At 48.9% G+C, this 20,074-nt stretch overlaps 1 protein-coding gene across 1 annotated transcript in view; it reads right to left on the bottom strand.

Annotated features, from left to right (window-relative positions):
- Window positions 1-488: 488 nt before the first annotated feature.
- Window positions 489-20,074, bottom strand: part of LAPTM4B (lysosomal protein transmembrane 4 beta) — a 67,698-nt gene continuing 48,112 nt past the window's right edge. Inside the window, exon 7 of the mRNA XM_062188191.1 lies at window positions 489-1,584. Within this exon, the coding sequence (XP_062044175.1) occupies window positions 1,507-1,584 (78 nt within the window). The 3' untranslated portion in view covers window positions 489-1,506. The remainder of the gene's footprint in view (window positions 1,585-20,074) is intronic.

Consider the following 20,074-nt stretch of genomic DNA (forward strand, 5'->3'; position numbering starts at 1 on the left):
CTAAGGTACAAGCTGCCTTGTTCCTTATCTCTTCTTTGATGGGGGGGGGGGTGGGGGGTTGGGTATGTTGCAGAATGGACCAGGTAGGTAGATCTAATCTCGCTGCCTGTAAGGAAACAGAAGGAAGGCACTGTCGCTGATCTGGTGACAAGCTGTGGCACCGGACACCACAGCCCTGCACCTCCTTTCTCGTAGCACCCTTGTAAGCCCCAACCACCCTCATCCGGCACAACCGAGTCTGCTAAGCACTCATCTGTAGACAGATTTATTTTCTTTCCTTTGCCTGGACACCTTGTCCTCATTATTTTGATTGGCACCAGGGATAGGGACCGAGTTTCCAGCCAACACTCTGAAACGGGGAAAAACACACACGTGCGAAACAAGCCACAAGGCATGCACCTTCAGCTGAGCTGTATGCTTCTGCAGCGCCGTATGTGGGCAGGAGGGTACCAAGCACCATCACTGCGGTCAAAGTTCACCTTCTTGGATACGGGCAAATTTCACTTTAATTGCAAAAGCTTTCATTTACAGCAACATCATGAACAACAGGAAAGGTGGCGACTTGGAACAGAGGAAATATAAAGTTCCTTTGCGATGCAGGTAGCAGAGATAGGGCCTTCCACAGGGAGTACAACCCCCCCCTCGCTTTCCTGAAGATCGATGTTTTCCAAGATGCTGAGTGAGGCATAGCAGGATAATCACTAGTGGGGGAAGAAGAAGGAAGACCCCTCATCCATAATATTAGGCAAATACACAGTCCTCTTCCTTGACAAGGCAAGCGGATATTCTCTTTGGGTTAGGCTAGGGTAGAACACTGAGTATAAGGGGGTGGGGGGAGGACCAACTCCCATTTAGTGCTAGATACACAGTTCCACCCCGAGCATGGAATGACTGACCTCTGCTGCCTGGCATTATCTAACAGCCTCAGTGTAGTCCACCAAGAAAACCCAGAGCCAGCAAATTCAAGAGGTCACTGAATTTAAACCATAAAGTATTGTAGCGGAACTCTCGGCGTGTGTGTACTCCTACTTAGAGCAATGGTTGCACAGTCAACATGCCTGTTTTCATAAGGGTTGTTCCACACACTGGATGGTTTAAGTGAAGTATTGTGTCATTTCGATTTTATTTTATACTTTCCAAACAGATAGAGGGAACAGAGAGAAAAAGTACGACGAATCATTGCCCCCAAGGGTTTTAAAACTAGAGTCCTCGATTCAAGGGCCATCCAGAGTTGGGGGCAGCTTCAAGGCTCAGGGAAGACTAACGGGGCCCATTACATTGCCACCCCTACAGCAAGAACTCTACAGCTAACCTATCACAGTGTTCTAGCTCAAGCAAATGTGTGAAACTACAGAGGATTTCAACCTAATATCTCAATCTTAAAATGTAGCATTTCAGCAACAAGTCAACGTGGAGAGCTCGAATCGGCAGCGGGACTGCAGAACTCCCGCTCCGATGGCCGGGACGTCGGGCTGCTGCTCTCGGCTCTGCCGCCCCCTCCCAGGCCTAGGCAGACACGTAAGGTGGCGGCGGCTCCTTAGCAGCGCCGTTCACAGTGGCATCGTCGTACGGGGGTAACAGCACCTGAGAAGAAAAGGAAAGCAAGAGTTAGTGTGGGAAAGTGGACACACACGCTCTTCATTTGAACAGTTCTGCAATTAAACCTTTTCCATAACCTACACACACACACACAGACACCAAGTTCAATTTTCCAGCAAGTAGTTCCACTTTGATGAGAGACTTCATTTGTTATTGTGATGATGATGATGATGATAGGCAGAGAGAGAGAGAAGTAGAGAGATGGAGCTCTGTTCACCAGTTCACTCTCCTAATGCCCACAGTAGCAGGGCTGGGCGTGGCTAGAGTCGGAGCCAACACTCAGTGTGGTTCTATCATGTGAGTGGCAAGAGCCCGGTCACTGCCTCCCAGGCTCTGCATGGCAGGAAGCTGGAGCCAGAAGCCAGTGCTGGCATCCCCGTGTGAGATGTGGGTATCTCCACCGCCAGGCTCAACACCGGGCCTGGATGAGAGACTTTTTCAGCCCTGGAGGAAGTAAATGGGGAGAGATTTTCAGCCCTGACTTTCCCTAATCCTATCTACACGGGCCTGGGTGCCCTTGGTGCCTGGATGGCCTGGGGGCCGCATCTCTGAGCACAAAACCAAAGGCCTCCTGGGTGAGTGTGGAAGTGGGCGCAGACATGGAGACCGGGCCCCCGACTCAGTGTGGGAGCTGCATGGCACAGAGGGAGGCACAAGGGTTTTCCTATCAACCTAGACTCCAGGTCTGATTCGGGTTCATTTCACCAGGCTCAGCAAGTACGTAACCTCAGTTTCCAAATCTGTGAAATAGGAGTATCTGAGAATTGGGGCTCTATGAAATACCTAGTTCTCTGCTTGGGGCACACTAGAAATGGTAGACATTATCTGCAAACTAACAGGAACCAACGCTAAACTGACAGATAACCTCCCTGTTTTATAGAGTCCACGTGCACACATATTAGCTGGTAGTAGTTACCAGCTGTTAGCACAAGGAAACCCTGGCTGATGTCGGCCACAGAATCGTCGACTCAATGTAACAACCCTTTCATCAGTCAGCTACCACTGGCTATGTGCCTCCCTGTGGCAGCTGCTGCAGGTAGAAGATAATTCTGGGGGCTGGTGCTGTCGCGTAGTGGGTAAAGCCACCGCCTGCATTGCTGGCATCCCATATGGGCACCTGTTCGAGTCCCAGCTGCTCCACTTCTGATCTAGCTCTCAGCTGTGGCCTGGGAAAGCAATAGAGGATGGCCAAAAGTCCTTGGGGCCCTGCACCCACATGGGAGACCCAGAAGAATCTCCTGGCTCCTGGTTTCAGATCGGCGTGGCTCCAGCCATTGTGGCTATCTGGGGAGTGAACCAGTGAATGAAAGACCTCTCTCTCTCTCTCTGCCTCTCCTATCTCTCTGTGTAACTCTTTCAAATAAATAAATCTTTAAAAAAAAAAAAAAAGAAGAAGAAAAAGATAATTTTGTCAAAGACAGTTCCTGCTGGGAGAAGTTCAGACAGAGAAGAAATGAAACCTCACCCACCTCAAGAGCTTTATGGAAACAGAGAACACTAACAAACAAAGCCACGCATGGCCGTGTTTTCTGCTATGGATGTCACTTAGACTGAAGGGGGTAAATATCCACCCACTGCGTGGGCTTTCATTTCTCGGTCCCTCAGCAACACTAAAGTTTTCACTGTCTATCACACCCCACCCCCCAGACTCACGTACACCCTCCCCTCTGCAAGCATACCACACAGTGGATTCTTCTCTTCCTCAAGTCTTTTTTTTTTTCCTAAATTTTTATTTATTTCGAAAGGTAAGAGTGAGGGAGAGGGAGAGGAGGAGGGGGGAAGGGAGGGGGAGAGAGAATAAGAGGGGGAGGGGAGGGAGATAAGAGGGGGAGGTAGAGGACGAGGAGGAGGGAGAGGGAAGGAAGAGGGAAGGGGAGGGATGGGGGAGGGGGGAGGCAGAGGGCGAGGGGAGCAGAGGGGAGGAAGAGGGCAAGGGGAGGGGAGAGAGAGGGTGAGGGGAGGGGAGGAAGAGGGTGAGGGGAGGGGAGGGAAGGGGGTGAGGGGAGGGGAGGGGAGGGGAGGGAGGGGGAGGGAGAAGGGGAGGGGAGGGGAGGAGAGGAGAGGGGGAGGGGAGGGGAGGAGAGGAGAGGGGGAGGGGAGGAGAGGAGAAAGGAAGAGGGAGGGGAGGGGAGGAGAGGAGAGGGGGAGGGGAGGAGAGGAGAAAGGAAGGGGGAGAAGAGGGGGAGGGGATGGAGAGGGGAGGGGAGGGGGGAGGGGGGAGGGGAGGAGAGGGGAGGGGAGGGGGAGGTCTTCCATCAGGTATTTCACTCCTCAAGTGGCCGCAAAGGCTGGCCCTGGGCCAGGCTAAATTTCCCAGGCACATTAGCAGGGAGCTGGACCAGAAGTAGAGCAGCTGGGATGCAGGCGGTGGCTTCACCCGCTGCGCCATGACAGGGGCCCCTCTCCTCTCTCCTCTCCAAGTCTTGGGGTCCCTATGGGGCTGAAACTGTGGCACTTCACCTGAGGGAGGTGCTCAGTGCCAATGGACAAGAACCCAGAAGCTGTTTGTGGGTTCTTTAGTGTTTGAACCCCAGAAGAAACCTGTGGTTTGCTGGCTGGGGCAGTGGCGCAGTGATCTGGAAAGAGGGCATGTGAATTGGTGAGGGGCCAGCCAGGAGACAGAGGTCACAGAGTAATCTGAATAGAGAACATACAGTAAGCCTCTGGGCCCCTGCACCCACATCGCAGACCTGGGAAGAAGCTCCTGGCTCCTGGCTTAGGATCAGCTCAGCTCCAGCCATTTGGGGAGTGAACCAGAGGATGAAAGACCGCCCCCTGGCCCCCCCCCCCCCCGCCAGTAACTCTTTCAAATAAATAAAACATATATCTTAGTTCCATCTGAAGTCAGTATTTTGCCTTCTCTCTCAAGATGCCCGTAGAAGAGTTCCTCCTCCTTGCCCTGAAGTTTCCAAGCCTCACTTGTTTCTCGATTTCTATGCCCCACACCGAGAGCCTCACTTGTTTCTCGAGAGCCTCACTTGTTTCTCGAGAGCCTCACTTGCCTCTCGGTTTCTATGCCCCACGCCGACTGCTGACTGCAGAATGACCGCCTCTCGTTCCTGGACCGCTTTCAGAAGTCCTCCAAGTGCCCTGGATCTTACATGCTTGAGGGGATAAGATCATCTTTTCATCTCGATGACGCTGATGTGACTGCTGGTTCGGCGGGGACTGCCCTGCTGTTTCCACTCCGGTCTGCTAACGCTGCCTACACACAGTACTTTCCTTTCCCATAGGAGCAGGCGACCCGAGAAAGCCTTAGGGACAATTAACGCAAAATGTGCCCAACAGCAAAACTGGTGGAAAGGCGACTACTTTGACATTTTTGAAAAGATGGTTTTAGTTAAACTCAGTTTTTCTATTTTCTTATTTTAAAAGAGTTCAGCGGGGCCGGTGTTGTGGCTCACTTGGCTAATCCTCCACCTGCGGTGCCAGCATCCCATATAGACACCGGATTCTAGTCCCGGTTGCTCCTCTTCCAGGCCAGCTCTCTGCTGTGGCCCAGGAAGGCAGTGGAGGATGGCCCAAGTGCTTGGGCCCTGCACCCGCATGGGAGACCAGGAGGAAGTACCTGGCTCTTGGCTTCAGATCGGTGCAGCGCACCAGCCGTAGCGGCCATTTAGGGGGTGAACCAATGGAAGGAAGACCTTTCTCTCTGTCAAATAAATTTAAAAAAAAGGGGGGGGGGGTTCAGCAGGGACCAGCATTACGGCACAGTGGGTTATGCAGCTACCTGTGATGCTGGCATCCCTTATCAGAGCACCAGTTCTGGTCCTGGCTGCCCTGCTTCCAATCCAGCTCCCTGCTAATGTGCCTGAGAGGGCAGCAGAAGATGGCCCAAGTGCTGGGGCCCCGTACCCATGTGGGAGACCCAGATCCAGTGGATGGAATCTCTCTCTGCCTTTCAAATAAAATCCTTTAAAAAAAAAAAAAGGTAAAGCATTCAAAATATGACCGAAAAATGTAGGCCATGTTCTTTCTCAGTAGCTCCTCTCAGCAGATAAATAGAAACCCACCTTACACACCTCCACCCAAGACTTCTGCACTCCGTGCAACCAGGTTCTCTCTCTCGCTTTCTTTTAAAGATTTATTTTGTTTCTTTGAAAGAGTTACAGAGAGAGGCAGACAGAGTGGTCTTTCATCTGCTGGTTCACCCCCCAGATGGCCACAATGGCCGGAGCTGTGCCCATTCGAAGCCAGGAGCCAGGAGCTTCCTCCAGGTCTCTCACGCGGGTGCAGGGCCCAAGCACTTGGGCCATCTTCCACTGCTTTCTCAGGCCATAGCAGAGAGTTGGATCGGAAGAGGAGCAGCCAGGACTAGAACTGGCACCCATATGGGATGCCGGCACTTTAGGCCAGGGCTTTAACCCGCTGCGCCACAGCGCCAGCCCCACAACGAGGTTCTACGCTGAGCCCAGTCCCCTGGGGTCGACCCTCACAGGTCTAATGATAAAATGCTCAAGAGGGAAGAATCAGTTATTGGTAAAAGTAGGAAATGCTGGGTCCTGGGGCTGGAGTCGGGCTTTTATTAGAAGATGAGCGTTCAGCCACAGAGGCTTACTGCACGTCTGCATTTCTAGGATTACCTTCCGCAGAGTATCATGCCTATAAACAGGTGCTTGCAGATGGGCACAGAGGTTATCTTACAACATGCTAAAAAAATATTGTGCTGACAATGCTCACAGGCTCCTGGGGATCCCTGGTACAGACCCAGTTTTATGTCTGTGTGCGTTTTCCTGCAGAGTGCATCCAATTTGCATCAGATTCTCAAAGAAATACCTCTGGGGATTTTTAAGGCATGTGGATGGGGCACAAGTCTCTTCTCCGGCCTCTCCCATCCTAGTAAAGATGAGATAAAGTTCGTGTCATCAAGGCCCAGAATGACAGCTGTGGGCTACCTCATCCAGCCAGGAGCAGGGGCAGGAGTGACAGGAAAGACAGAGAACTCACAGCTGATCCTATGGAGTCAAACAGGTGGGAAAAAATATCAATTGGTAATGGACAGGTCTCATAGCCACTTGGATAAAACTGGGGCTAGGTAAAAGACCTGGCAGCCAAAACCAAGGCAAGCATTAGCTTGGGACAGACAAAAGAGGGAGTCGAACCACACAGAATTTTCCACCAAACAATACCCACATCTTCCTATAGTCAAAGTGAACACAAACTGATGATGTAACGCAAAAATCTGATACAACAACACAGGAAGGATAATACTGTGCAACAAGAAGTCAAGGCCGGCGCCGCGGCTCACTAAGCTAATCCTCCGCCTTGTGGCGCCGGCACACTGGGTTCTAGTCCCGGTCGGGGCACCGGATTCTGTCCCGGTTGCCCCTCTTCCAGGCCAGCTCTCTGCTGTGGCTAGGGAGTGCAGTGGAGGATGGCCCAAGTCCTTGGGCCCTGCACCCCATGGGAGACCAGGAGAAGCCCCTGGCTCCTGCCTTGGGATCAGCGCGGTGCGCCGGCCGCAGCGCGCTGGCCGCGGCAGCCATTGGAGGGTGAACCAACGGCAAAAGGAAGACTTTTCTCTCTGTCTCTCTCTCTCACTGTCCACTCTGCCTGTCAAAAAAAAAAAAAAAAGTCAAAAGGTCTATTAGAAACAGAGAAATTACTATAAAACATAGAGGTTACTATGGAGATGAGTAATGGAACTGAGGGTGCTCACTACGGGGATGAAAAGTGGAAGATGGGCAAGTGCTTGGGGCAGCGTCACTGGGATGCTCACTGGAGTGCCTGGGGTTGAGTCTGGCTCTGCTCCCCATCCCAGCTTCCTGCTGATGCACACCCTGGGAGGCAGCACATGATGGCTCAAATTTGTGGGTCTCAGCCACCCAGATGGAGCTCCAGGCTCCTGGCTTTGCCCTGGCTGCTTGGGGGAGTGAACCAGCAAACATGTGGCTGCTGTGGGCATTTAAATGGGGGAATGAACCAGCAGGTGGGAGATCTCTGTCTCTGCCTCTCTCAAATTAAAGCCATGAAAATTTTAAAAAATAAAAAAGAGGCTAATCATGGCAGCTGTGACTGGATATGAAAGAGGAAGTGGATCACCCGGGGGTAATTTCCACCCCGAGGCTGGTGGGCAAGCAAACAGCAACCTCCTCTTTCTTCATTCTCAGTCGGCAGGGGCCTGGCCCGAATCACCAACGTAACTGAACACAAGGCAGGGCAGGAGGAACTGGACACGGCAGTACAGATGCTAAATACGGCAGCCAGGGAAATACCATGCTGTTGGAAGTCACGACCTCGGGACTGATAGGGTCTCATAGAAAAGTCCTCTAGGCCTGCAGAACCCAACGTCCACAGGAACACATCACCCACCAGGACTGGAACACCCCAGCAAACTGCAGAACCAGGATGTCAGGAGGCGCCCCACGAACACGAACGTGTGTGGTGGGCAGGGTGAGGCTTCTCTGGCTCCACACCACTTGCTCCAGCCCCTTGCGCCCAGCCCAGCAGTTCCTGGCACAGCACCTCCTAGCCAACTGCACAACTTTTTCTTGTGATCCTTCTCTCCTAGAATGTTTTTCTGTCTTATGTCGCCCTATACAAAGCCCTTTAGGGCAAAAGACCCTCCTGGGACCGGTGCTGTGGCATAGCAGGTAAAGTTTCCGCCTGCAGTGCCAGCATCCCATATGGGTGTCAATTCAAAGCCTGGCTGCTCCACTTCCAATCCAACACCCTACAACAGTCTGGGAAAGCAGTGGAAGATGGCCCAAGTCCTTGGGCCCCTGCACCTGCATGGGAGACCCAGGGGAAGCTCCTGGCTCCTAGCTTTGGCTCAGCAAAGCTCCAGCCATTGCGGCCAATGGGGAATGAATCAGTGGATGGAAGACCCCTCTCTCTCTCTGTCTCTGCCTCTCCTTCACTCTTTCAAATAAATAAATAAATCTTAAAAAAAGGAAAAAAAAAGACACTCCCATCACCCAGGAAATGACAAGACTTGGAGCTCTGTGTCAGGAACTGGAGGCAGAGAGCAGCAAATGCTTCGGGTGATGACAGACACCGTGTATGGTGGTGATCCTGCGAGGTTACAGCTGCCTAGTGACGTCACACAGGCACCTGCACTTGTGTCAGCAATGCATGACCTATGTATAACTTATCACTCCAGGACAGGGACAACAAAACCAGATTTATGTTTCGGATCAATCTGGCAACAACGCAGAGAAAACACAGTACAGAAGGATGCATGTGCTTATTAGCACAGCACAAGGTATACACTTAGGCTTAACAAACCTTGATTTTTATAGTGAGTCTTTGGGAGGCCAGCGCTGTGGCGCAGTTGGTTAACGCCCTGGCCTGAAGCGCCGGCATCACATATGGACACCAGTTTGAGTCCCGGCTGCTCCACTTCCGAACAAGCTGTGCTATGGCCTGGGAAAGCAGTAGAAGATGGTCCAAGGCCCCTGCACCCACGTGGGAGACCTGGAGGAAGCTTCTGGCTCCTGGCTTTGGATTGGCACAGGTCCGGCCTTATGGCCAGCTGGGGAGTAAACCATCTGATGAAGACTTTCTCTCTCTCTCTGCGTCTCCTCTCTCTGTGTGACTCTTTCAAATAAAATAAATAAATCTTAAAAAAAAAAAAATACAGTGGGTCTTTGAACAAAGAGACTGGGTAGTTTTCAGGTCTTTGCCTCCTAGATGACAAAGAAAGAAAGGACAATGGCTGTGCCAAAAAGGGCGTGAACTATGCTCGCCACTGCCCAAGGACGGGGCCACCAAGCGGTTCATCACTGGAAGTACAGGGGAGGCTGCAGCCGCCAGGGACGACGTCTCCAAAGCAAGCATCCAGGACATCTACACACCTTCCGAGCCATATGTGAAGCTACATTACTATTATTGTTATTGTGTGAGTTGTGCAACCTTGCACAGCAAAGTTACCAGAAACTCAGCTTGCAAAGTCTGGAAGGCATGAACCCCACCACCTGCAGGGCTACCCCCAGCCTCCACCAAAGCCTTGTAAGGAGCTTAGTCTTTAAGAGCAGAAGAAAAATTATTCTCTGGAAAACATAAAGTGGGAATTTGTGCTTTAAAGAAACAGTGGGTAATATAGCTACTGTTTTCACAAAGAATGATTCCTTTATTGATTTCCTGCTATGGTTAGTTCAATATTAAGTCTGATTTAGATCTGTAGACAAAGTAATAGAAACATGGAAGAATTAAAACTTTTTCAGGAATACAAAATATCGCTATAAAGAACCATTCCCATGGGAGACACAGATGGCGCTCTGGGCTACTGGCTTCAGCCTGGACCAGCCCAGCCATTGTGGCCATTGTGGCATGAATCAGCAGATGGAAGATCTCCATAGCTCTCTCTCATTCTCCCTGCATTTCAAATAAATAAATCTTTTTTAAAAGGACATCTAGTAACGCCCCCATATATAATTAAGCATGCACATACCTACACATAACTCTGCTTTTTTAAGTTACACATTTTTCTACCTTTTCTATATCTGAATTTAAGCTGTGCCTTGTTATTGGCAGCATTGGACAAAAAGAAGTATCTAGGGGCTAGCATTGTGGCGTAGCGGGTAAAGGGGCCACCTGCAGTGCCGGCATCCCACATGGATGCTGGTTCAAGTCCCAGCTGTTCCACTTCTGATCCAGCTCTCTGCTATGAACTGGGAAAGTCCTTGGGCCCCTGCACCTGTGTGGGAGACCCGGAAGAAGCTCCTGGCTCCTGGCTTCAGATTGGTGCAGCTCCGGCTGTGGTGGACAATTGGGGAGTGAGCTGGTGGATGGAAGACCTCTCTCTCTCTCTCTCTCTCTCTCTCTGGTTCTCCTTCTCTCTCTGTGTAGGTCTGACTTTCAAATAAATAGATAAATCTTTAAAAATTAAATAAGTACCTAAAATTACTGTGCTATTTAGAGTTGACAGCATCTTGGATTCAATGAATCTGCTATTCCAGGAGATGAAGACAACAAATTTTGGGGGATCCTAAAGAGAAATTTCCCCCTATTTATAGTAAGGAATCATTTCCAAAAGGGCTAGTAAGATAGAAGTCAATGTCACCCCCAGTTCATGGTAGAAGTAGAGTTGTTCTCACCTGGTACTACAGGAAGAAGAAAGCATTTCACTTTAATTCTGAGCAAAAGACACTATTTTCAAATTGGAGCCAAAAATCCTCATTTCGAGTAGGAAACACTAAATAATCTAGCTGCCCAAATGGGAAGTCGGGATAGTTGTGCGCGTTTAAATATCTGTAGTATCTACGGAGTGAATATTGGCTAGTTAAATGCAGGGGAAGTGCGGTGAGCCGTCACCACAGTAGCTCCTCTACCATAGGCATCTCGCTCCTTCTGCTCCCCGTTCCCAGACCTGTGTGTGCGGCGCCACCTGCTGTGCACATCGCCTGCTGCGCCACACGGTTTCTAGGGTTCCCACATGGCAGGACGCAGGACCACCTAGCCCCATAGTCCCCTGCTCCACGCCGCCCTCTCTGACCAGCCCCTCCTCATTGCAGTCTTGTCTGCCTGCCAGCTTTGCTTCTTCATAGTTGTAACTATAACACGAACCTCTCTATTCCCGTTTTGTAACATCACACACCTTTCATCCGCTCTTACACTGCACATAACAACTGTTACAGCAATAAACACCTTTCATCAAGTGGATATACCCTCACTGAGCCAAACTGCTCCCCAACTATTGGACAATTAGACTGGATACTTTTGCTATTTAAAAGCAACGATGCATGAACTTACATTTTTCTTATTACTTTCTTAAGCTACATTTCCAGAAACTTTTCCTAGAATGTTAAAATAAATAAATAAAATGCGATTACTCATTTGTCCCTAGAGTAAAATAAATATTTACTCTATTTGAGGTACGTGTGATTAAATAAGAAGTCAAGTTCTGGTTTTTTTTTTTTTTTTTTTTTTTTTTGGACAGGCAGAGTAGACAGTGAGAGAAAAGAGACAAAGAGAAAGGTCTTCCTTTTCTGTTGGTTCACCCTCCAATGGCCGCTCCGGTGGTGGGCTGCAGCCGGCACACCTCACAGATCCGAAGCCAGGAGCCAGGTACTTCTCCTGGTCTCCCATGTGGGTGCAGGGCCCAAGAACTTGGGCAATCCTCACTATACTCCCAGGCTACAGCAGAGAACTGGACTGGAAGAGGAGCAACCAGGACAGAATCTGGCGCCCCGACTGGGACTAGAACCCGGTGTGCCAGTGCCGCAGGCGGAGGATTAGCCTAGTGATCTGCGGCGCCAGCCCCTATGTGTATTTTCAAGTAAAATGTCTCTTAATAAAAACTGGGTTTATTTCAGATGCTCTTCCAGGACTATATGCTGACCTGATTACTCCATATGCCCTGCTCTGATGCAACTCTGAGATGCCCCAGGCCCAAAGTCTCCTAACGTTGAAAAGTACTCATACAGTTTTCTCAAAGGTTGCTTTGGGATGAAGTAAATAGAAAGTTGTATGGGTGAGAAGCGACTTTCAGGAGACCAGGACATATTTTTAAAAGTATATTTTGGGGGCCAGTGCTGTGGTGTAGTGGGTAAAGCCGCCACCTGCCGTACCGGCACCCATATGAGTCCCAGCATTCCACTTCCAATCTAGCTGTCTGTGGCCTGGGAAAGCAATAGAGGATGGCCCAAATGCATGGGCCCCTGCACCTGCACAGGAGATCTGGAAGAAGCTCCTGGCTCCTGGCTTTGGGTGGGCCCAGTTCTGGTCGTTGCAGCATTTTGGGGAGAGAACCAGCAGACGGAAGACCTTTCTCTTTCTCTCTCTCTCTGTCTTTCAAATAAATAAATAAATCTAAAATTTAAAAATAGTGTATTTTGTTGATGGGGGAACACTACACAGAAGGAATGAAATAGGAAGTGAATTAATGTCACTCTTTGGGAACCTTGGAACCTGTATTAAAGGCGAGGAAAAGCTTTCGGGAGGAAATCTCACGGTGCCAAGCCCCATCTCACCCACGATGCTTTTGCATGAACTCATCAGGAGACCTCAGGCGCTGGGTGACAGGAAGCACAGGTGTACAGCAGGCGGCAGCAGGACCCTGGTGGTACCTAGGAAACTTCCACCTTACCTGTTCTTCCCTTCTTCCTTAGTCACCCTCCCCTGCCTTCCCTGTGTCAGAGCCAGAACACAAAGATCCCAACAGAAGGTCCCGCTGCTTTGGCACTCTAAGACTGTGCCCACAAAGACTGGTCTAAATGAACAAGGGTCTGCCTGCCGCCCACATCTTGGTCACATGCAGCCAGACACTGGCAGGTCCTGGCTGCAGTCTGAATGGAAGGCAGCCTAAGGGATGGGGGTCGGGGGGAGCAGGCTGCTGAGCCTGTAAGCCCCTGCGGCCGCCCACTGGCCGCGTGATCTCCAGCAGTGAACGACCTGGCGCTCAGGGAATGGTAGAACACACCGCAGGGACTGCTGGGAGACTCAGTGAGCTCACCTATGGAAAGCACTCAGCACACAGCCTGGCAGATGGCAACCTGTGCCCCAGAATTTAAGGAAAAATCTCCACCACAAATGCTACAGAGTCTTCGAGATGCCATCTCAACTTAGCCAAGACTCCACCAAGTCTCTCACATGTGTCTTGTCTTCTAACATGGCGGGGGCGGGGGGCGGGTTAGAGATCATATAATCTATTAAATTACAAGAGAAAAGAGATATACCGAAAATTGAGATATTATTATAAATATGATCTTTTATATTACAATATTTAAAAGCCAGAAACTTGAAAGCCAATAAACCATGGGCTAGAGTTTTAAATTCCATTACAGCTCCCTGCTAATGCTCCTGGGAAAGCAGTGGAAGATGATCCAGGTTCTTGGGCCTCTGTCACCCACGTGGGAGAACTGGATGGAGTTCTGGGCTCCTAGGCTCCTGGTTTCAGCCTGGCCCAGCCCCAGTCACTGTGGCCATTTCAGAGGCAAACCAGTGGGTACAAGATCTCTCTCTCTCTCTCTCTCTCTCTAGCTTTCAAATAAGTTTTGAAAAATCTTTTAAAAGGGAGGCTGGCATTGTGGTATAATGGGTTAAGCTGCTGCCTGCAGCACCACCATTCCATATCAGTGCTGGTTTGAGACCCAGCCACTCCACTTCACATCCAGCTCCCTGCTAATGTGCCTGGGAAAGCAGCGGAAGATGGCCCAAGTGCTTGGGCCCCTGCACTCATGTGGGAGACCAGAAGAAGCTCCTGGGACCTGGCTTCAGCCTGGCCCAGCTCTGGCTGTTTGCGGCCATTTGGAGAGTGAACCAGCGAATAGAAAACCTTTCTCTGTCTCCCTCTCTGTCTCTCTGTAACATTGCCTTCCAAATAAATAAAATAAATCTTAAAAAAAAAAAAAAAGAAGCCAGCTTAGAACCACCTGTCTAGGTAAAACCTTCCCCTACCCACTCCAGAAACTGAGTTATGATTTTTCTGAAGAATCTGCAAAGATGAAGGCTGTACATTCACCTCAGTGACAGTGCAGCTTCTTGGGTCTGAAGGAACCGGGAAGCTGAACTCTCTCTCCTGCTGCCCATTTGGTTCATTTCCTCACACTACACAGAGGGAAAATACACAGAACCCATGTTACCCAGCCAAGGACTTTCCAACCATAGCCAACCTACACTATGAAATGAAGAATCACCTGAGTTTTAGAAGTAGCAGGAGGGAATTAGCAGAGGAGTTGTTTTTTGTTTGTTTGTTTGTTTTTAAGATTTGTTTTATTTATTTGAAAGGCAGAATTGCAGAGAGAAAGGGAAAGACAAAGAGATCTTCCATTCATTGGTTTATTTCCCAAATGGGCACAATGGCTGGGGCTGGGCCAGGTCGAAGCCAGGAGCCTCTTCTGTGTCCCACACAGGGGTAGCAGGGGCCCAGGCACTTGGGTCACCCTCCGCTGCTTTCCCCGGGCCATAGCAGAGATCTTGATTGGAAGTGGGGCAGCTGGGGTTCCAACTGGAGCCTATAAGGGATGCCAACATTGCAGGAGGCAGCCTAACCTATTATGTCACAACGCGGACCCCAGCAGAATTTTTTATGTGAAATCTCTTTCTTTCTTTCTTTTTTTTTTTTATGTGAAAGGCACAGTCAGAGAGAGAGAGAGAAAGAGATCCTTCATCCACTGGTTCACTCATCAGATGGCTACAACAGCCAGCACTAGGCCAGGCCAAAGCCAGGAGCCAGAAGTTTCTTCCAGGTCTCCCACATGGATGCAGGGATGTCAAAAGAGTCTCTCTGCAGATCATGTTAATCTGCACTGGCCTCTACAGTATGCTTGGCATCCCAGACTCCATGAAGCTTAAACTTCTCCTACTTATCCCTAAAAAGTATGAAATTTTACATTACCCAAGACTAAGATTCTCTGGCTGAAATCAGATTTCAGATACCATTCTGGCATCTCACTGCTTTTTAAAGTCCCCTAATTACAAAGGAACCAGATCTCTTACTTTCAGAATAACAAAATATGGGTACTACACGACTTGAGTCTTTGTTAGTATTAGCAAAACAAGAATAGAGATTAGAAATAGTCTTTAAAATCCCAATTTATATAAAACTTAATGCAAAACAAATACATTTCTGGGGCTGACACTACGGCACAGCAGGTTAAGCAGCTGCTTGTCCTGCCACCAGCATCCCATGTCAGAGAGCCAGTTCGAGTTCCCATTGCTCTGCCTCAGATCCAGCTCTCTGCTGTGGCCTGGGAAAGCAGTAGAAGATGGCCCAAGTGCTTGGGCACCTGCACCCGCGTGGGAGACCCAGATGAAGCTCCTGGCTCCTGGCTCCAGCCTGGCCCAACCTGGGTCATTGCAGCCATTTGGGGAGTGAGATAGCAATGGAAGATCTCTCTCTCTCTCTCTCTCTCTCTCTCTCTCCCTCTCTCTCTCTCTCTCTCTGTCTTTCACATACTATCTGTAACTCTGCCTTTCAAATAAATAAATCTTTAAAAAAAAAAAAAGCCTACATTAAAAATCATTTGAACATAACTGCTTAAGAAAATTGGTCAGGTATTTATTTCACGGCCTAAGGGTATGACTGAAAAAACAAAACAAAACAAAACAAAACAAAACAAAACAAAAACCCTGAGGACCATAAGGCATTATAAACAGAGGTTGCAACTCACCACTTGGACAGTCTCCTTACGATTTTGCTTTGGTTTGGCTGGGAAACTAGAGGACAGAGTAATCCCAGCAATCATCTCCAGGATCTAATAACTTATCTATCTTCCCTCTGAGTACAATTTTGGAAAGTACATATCTGGATAATAAGTATACTGTTTTAGAGTACGTAGGGCGGAAGCACTTTCTACCAACCAGAGCCCCAGTATCTTTCCACAGAGGTCTATGTGGAACTACTCCTCCTGGGAGAAAAGCCAGTGGACCAGACATTTGATAGGAGGCCAAGGCCAACCACGGCATGCTATGGCCCGTCAATGTGATCTCAATAAAGATATGGACCAGAGAGAAACATATGTGATTAATGTGACATAGGATTTCTCTCTTTTCTTCTTCCTCTTTTTTTAGGATTTGTTTATTTGAGACAGAGTGGCAGAGAGATCAATCTTCCATCTACTGGTTCACTCCCCCAAATGGCCTAAACAGCCAGGGCTGGACTAGGCCAAAGTTCAAAGCTAGGAATTCCAACCTGGTCTCCCACAGGTGTGGCAGGGGCTCAGGTCCTTGGGCTTCCCAGGCGCATCAGCAGGGGGCGAGACCGAATGCAGAGCCATTGATGTGGGATACGGGCATCCCAAGTGGCAGCTGAACCTGCTGTGCCACAACACCAGCCCTGTTCAGAGGGGATTCTCCACACAGCTGAGAGCCCAGGGCACAACCAGACCATTCAAGCCCAATTCAGGGTCTCCCAGGGAGGACCCAGTGACCTGGTTTTTTAAAGTTAGAACACTAAGTTATTTCCTTCAGTCAAAATGATCTTGAAACATGCAGAGTTCTGCCAAAATAAATAAATAACTTGTCTTCCAACCCTAGGAACCCAGGCTGTGTCCTACAGTCCTACATATATCATTTCCCACCAAAGGGAAGCAGGCTCCTGGGAGAAATGGCTGATTCCAGGTGTGCGGCAAGAATCGTGCAAGATGAGCTTAGAACAACTTATCTGATCAGGCAGTATGCGCGCCATCAATTCCAAGTCAAAAGTGTCTGGAGTCAGGGCAGTTGTCTTGGCACAGAAGTTAAGATGTCTGGGGCGAGCGCTGTGGCGCAGCGAGTTAACACCCTGGCCTGAAGTGCCGGCATCCCATCTGGGCACCGGTTCTAGTCCTGGATGCTCCCCTTCCGTTCCAGCTCTCTTCTGTGGCCTGGGGAAGCAGAAGACGGCCCAAGTCCTTGGGCCCCTGTACCCGCGTGGGAGACCTGGAGGAAGCTCCTGGCTCCTGGCTTCAGTTCAGTCCAGCTCCAGCCGTTGTGGCCAATTGGGGAGTGAACCATGGGATGGAAGACTTCTCTCTCTCTCTCTCTCTCTCTCTCTCTAACTCTACTTGCAAATAAATAAATCTTTAAAAAAAAAAAAAAAAAGCTAAGCTGCTGCCCACAGTCCATATTAAAGTGCCTGGAATTCAGTCCCAACTCCACTCCTGGTTCCGGCTGTCTGCTAACGCACACGGTGGGAGGCGCCAGGTGACGGCTCAAGTAACTGAGTTCCTGTCACCCACACAGGAGACCCAAGTGGAGCTCCCGATTCCTGGGTTTGGGCCAGCCTAGCTCAGCCACTGCAGACATTTACGGGGTGAACCAGTGGATGGAAGTGTTCCCTTTCTCAAAATTAAAACAACAATTCACTGGTCACTACTCAAAATGAAAGAACAACTCATTTTGACAACTGACACAAAGAATAAAACACAAGTACATTTACCCAAACCACAAGTGCCAATGCATAACCAAACAGTGCACTTGGCAAGGTTTACCTTTATGGAAATATTCTAGCTGAGAAGTGAAAAAGGAACAACAGAATGTCTGCATACCTCAACCCTAGTGAATCAAGCAGCCTAGCCACGAAGCATCCGTGGCTGCTGACGCCCCAATAACAAAGCCAACCAGATGATACCTGACTCTGGGTGGCACAATAAGCTATCACCTATGAAGCCACCTATAAAGCCAACGCACACCTTGAATACAGGAGGCCTCTGGATTCGACAATCTGCTAGAAACACAGGACTACAGTGAGCAAGCAGAAAAATCTAGACTGTGGAAGAAACTTTTTTTTTTTTTCAATAAAAAAATTGCAGACGCTGAAACTACACACTGGCCCACAGATTCTATTTCAAATACACTGCTAGAAAAACCACAACATTTATGAGTCTGTTGGAAATCTGAGCACTTACTGGATGTTTTTATTATTTTGGGTATAATGAGGGCTTTTCTTAAAACCACAATATCATTATATCAAAAAAAAAAAAAGACTTGATTTAAGGTGGCAATCTGTGGTGGAGTACCCTACTGACACAACTGACTTACGAGAGAAGATAAATGTCCCTTTCCCAGGAGTACAATACCTTAAGAAGAAAGAAAAGGTTGATTCCGAGCGACGGAAGCATAGTGACCAGTCACAGCCATCACCAAACACTTCCACAGCACCCTCAGTCAACACACCAGGAAACAAGCACAGCTGGCTCTAGTCCACGGCTCCAACCTGTAGTCGCTACCAACCGCCGTCCAGCTGGTAGCTGTTCTGCAGGACAGAGGCCTACCTGCTGCGAGACCCAGGAGAGCCCATCTGGAAGTATAGCTATCTTAGTGTAACTCTATCTGTCAAATTTAAAAAAAAAAAAAAAAAAAAAGGAACAAGTCTACAAAAACCGAGACTGATTTTGTGTTTCAAAGCAAAAAAATAAGTTCCCCCGCAAAAGAAAGTCGGTAGGATGCATTTGAGGAACTCACTCTCAGCTCTTAAAATGTCTCTCCGCACTCTATTTGCTACAAAATTTCCACTGAATAAACCACAACCCAAACAATATCAAAACAAGCACATGTAATATGGGCGTTACCTTCTCTGACTTCATACCTTATTTGTTTTGTTTTGTTTTGTTTTTGACAGGCAGAGTGGACAGTGAGAGAGAGAGAGACAGAGAGAAAGGTCTTCCTTTGCCGTTGGTTCACCCTCCAATGGCTGCCACGGCCGGCGCGCTGCTCCTCAAACTCAAAAATCTCAAACTGCCATGTTTTTCCTTAGTTCAAAAGGACAGGAATTCTGTTCTGATTTTTTTTTAAAGAAAAGGTAGGGAGCAGAGAAAGAAACTTATAATTAAATGCCTGACAATTCAGAGGAGGGATAAATATTATTAAGGTAGTAGTTTTATAAAATTGTATTAATTTGTGGGCAGGCGTTTGGCATAGCAATGAAGATGCCACCTGGGACACTGACATCCCATATCGGGTGCCCAGGTTCAAGTCCTGGCTTCACTCCTGACTCCAGCTTCCTGCTGCTGCACATCCCGGGAGGCAGCAGTGAGAGCTCAGGTAGTTGGCTGGGGTCCCTGTCACCCATGCGAGAGGCCCCGAATGAGTTTGTGGAGGCTGGCTTTGGCCTGGCCCAAGCCTCCCTGTCATAGCCATCTGGGGAGTAAATCCACTGACGGGAGCTCTCTCTTTTTCTCCGTATGCTTTTCAAATAGACAAATAAATAAAAGCCTTAAAAGAATTACAATAGTTTTGAAAAGTTTCTTGAAGGGCACCCCAACCCTAGCGGAATGCCTTCAAGGGTTGAATAGAACCCATGTTTACTATCGTCAGTGCTCAGGGCTCTGCAGACCTCAAGAGTGATCTCAGCGCCTGGGTGTGCTGGATTTTGTGCATCTGATCACGTCACTGTCTGCTCTCAGACCACTGCTCACACATCTGATCCAGCCCAGGAAGGGCCTGGTCTGGTGAGCACTTAGGAAAACTATTCGTGGCTACGAAGCCCTGGATACCACAGGGTTCTCAGTCAAGCCATCTGACACCCACGCATTTGGTATAAAGTATGAAAATATTCCACTTCCATTTTATACGTAAGTCGAGAACAGGTAGGCATTTGCTGAAGTAGTTAAAACACTCTGGATGCTGCATTCTGTATCAGAGTGCCTGGGCTCAGGTCCTGACTTCCACCTTCCCGATAACGGACACCCTAAGAGGTGGCAGGGTGACAGCTCAAGTACTTGAGTCCCTGTCACCCATGTAGGAGTTTGAGATTGAGAACTAACTTCTGGCTTCAGCCAGGCCCATCCCAAGCTGTCACAGGCATCTGGGGAGTGAATTAGCAAAGAGAAAATCTTTCTCCCCTTCTCTGTCTCTCTGCCTTTCAAATAAATAAATAAATCTTTTTAAAAAATAAAATTTTAAAGAATTTAAAAACAAGGAAAATTTTAATAGGGTTGAGTAGCCACCTGTGATACCAGCAATCCATATTGGTGCCAGTTAGTCCTGGCTGCTCCACTTCTGACCCAGTCCCCTGCTAATGTGCCCAGGGAAAGCAGAAGATGGCCCAAGTACTTGAATCCCTGCTACAATAGACCCGGATGATATTCCAGGTTCCTGGCTTCAGCTTGGC

This window comes from Lepus europaeus, chromosome 4 (assembly GCF_033115175.1).
Source record: "Lepus europaeus isolate LE1 chromosome 4, mLepTim1.pri, whole genome shotgun sequence".
Lineage (NCBI taxonomy): Eukaryota > Metazoa > Chordata > Mammalia > Lagomorpha > Leporidae > Lepus > Lepus europaeus.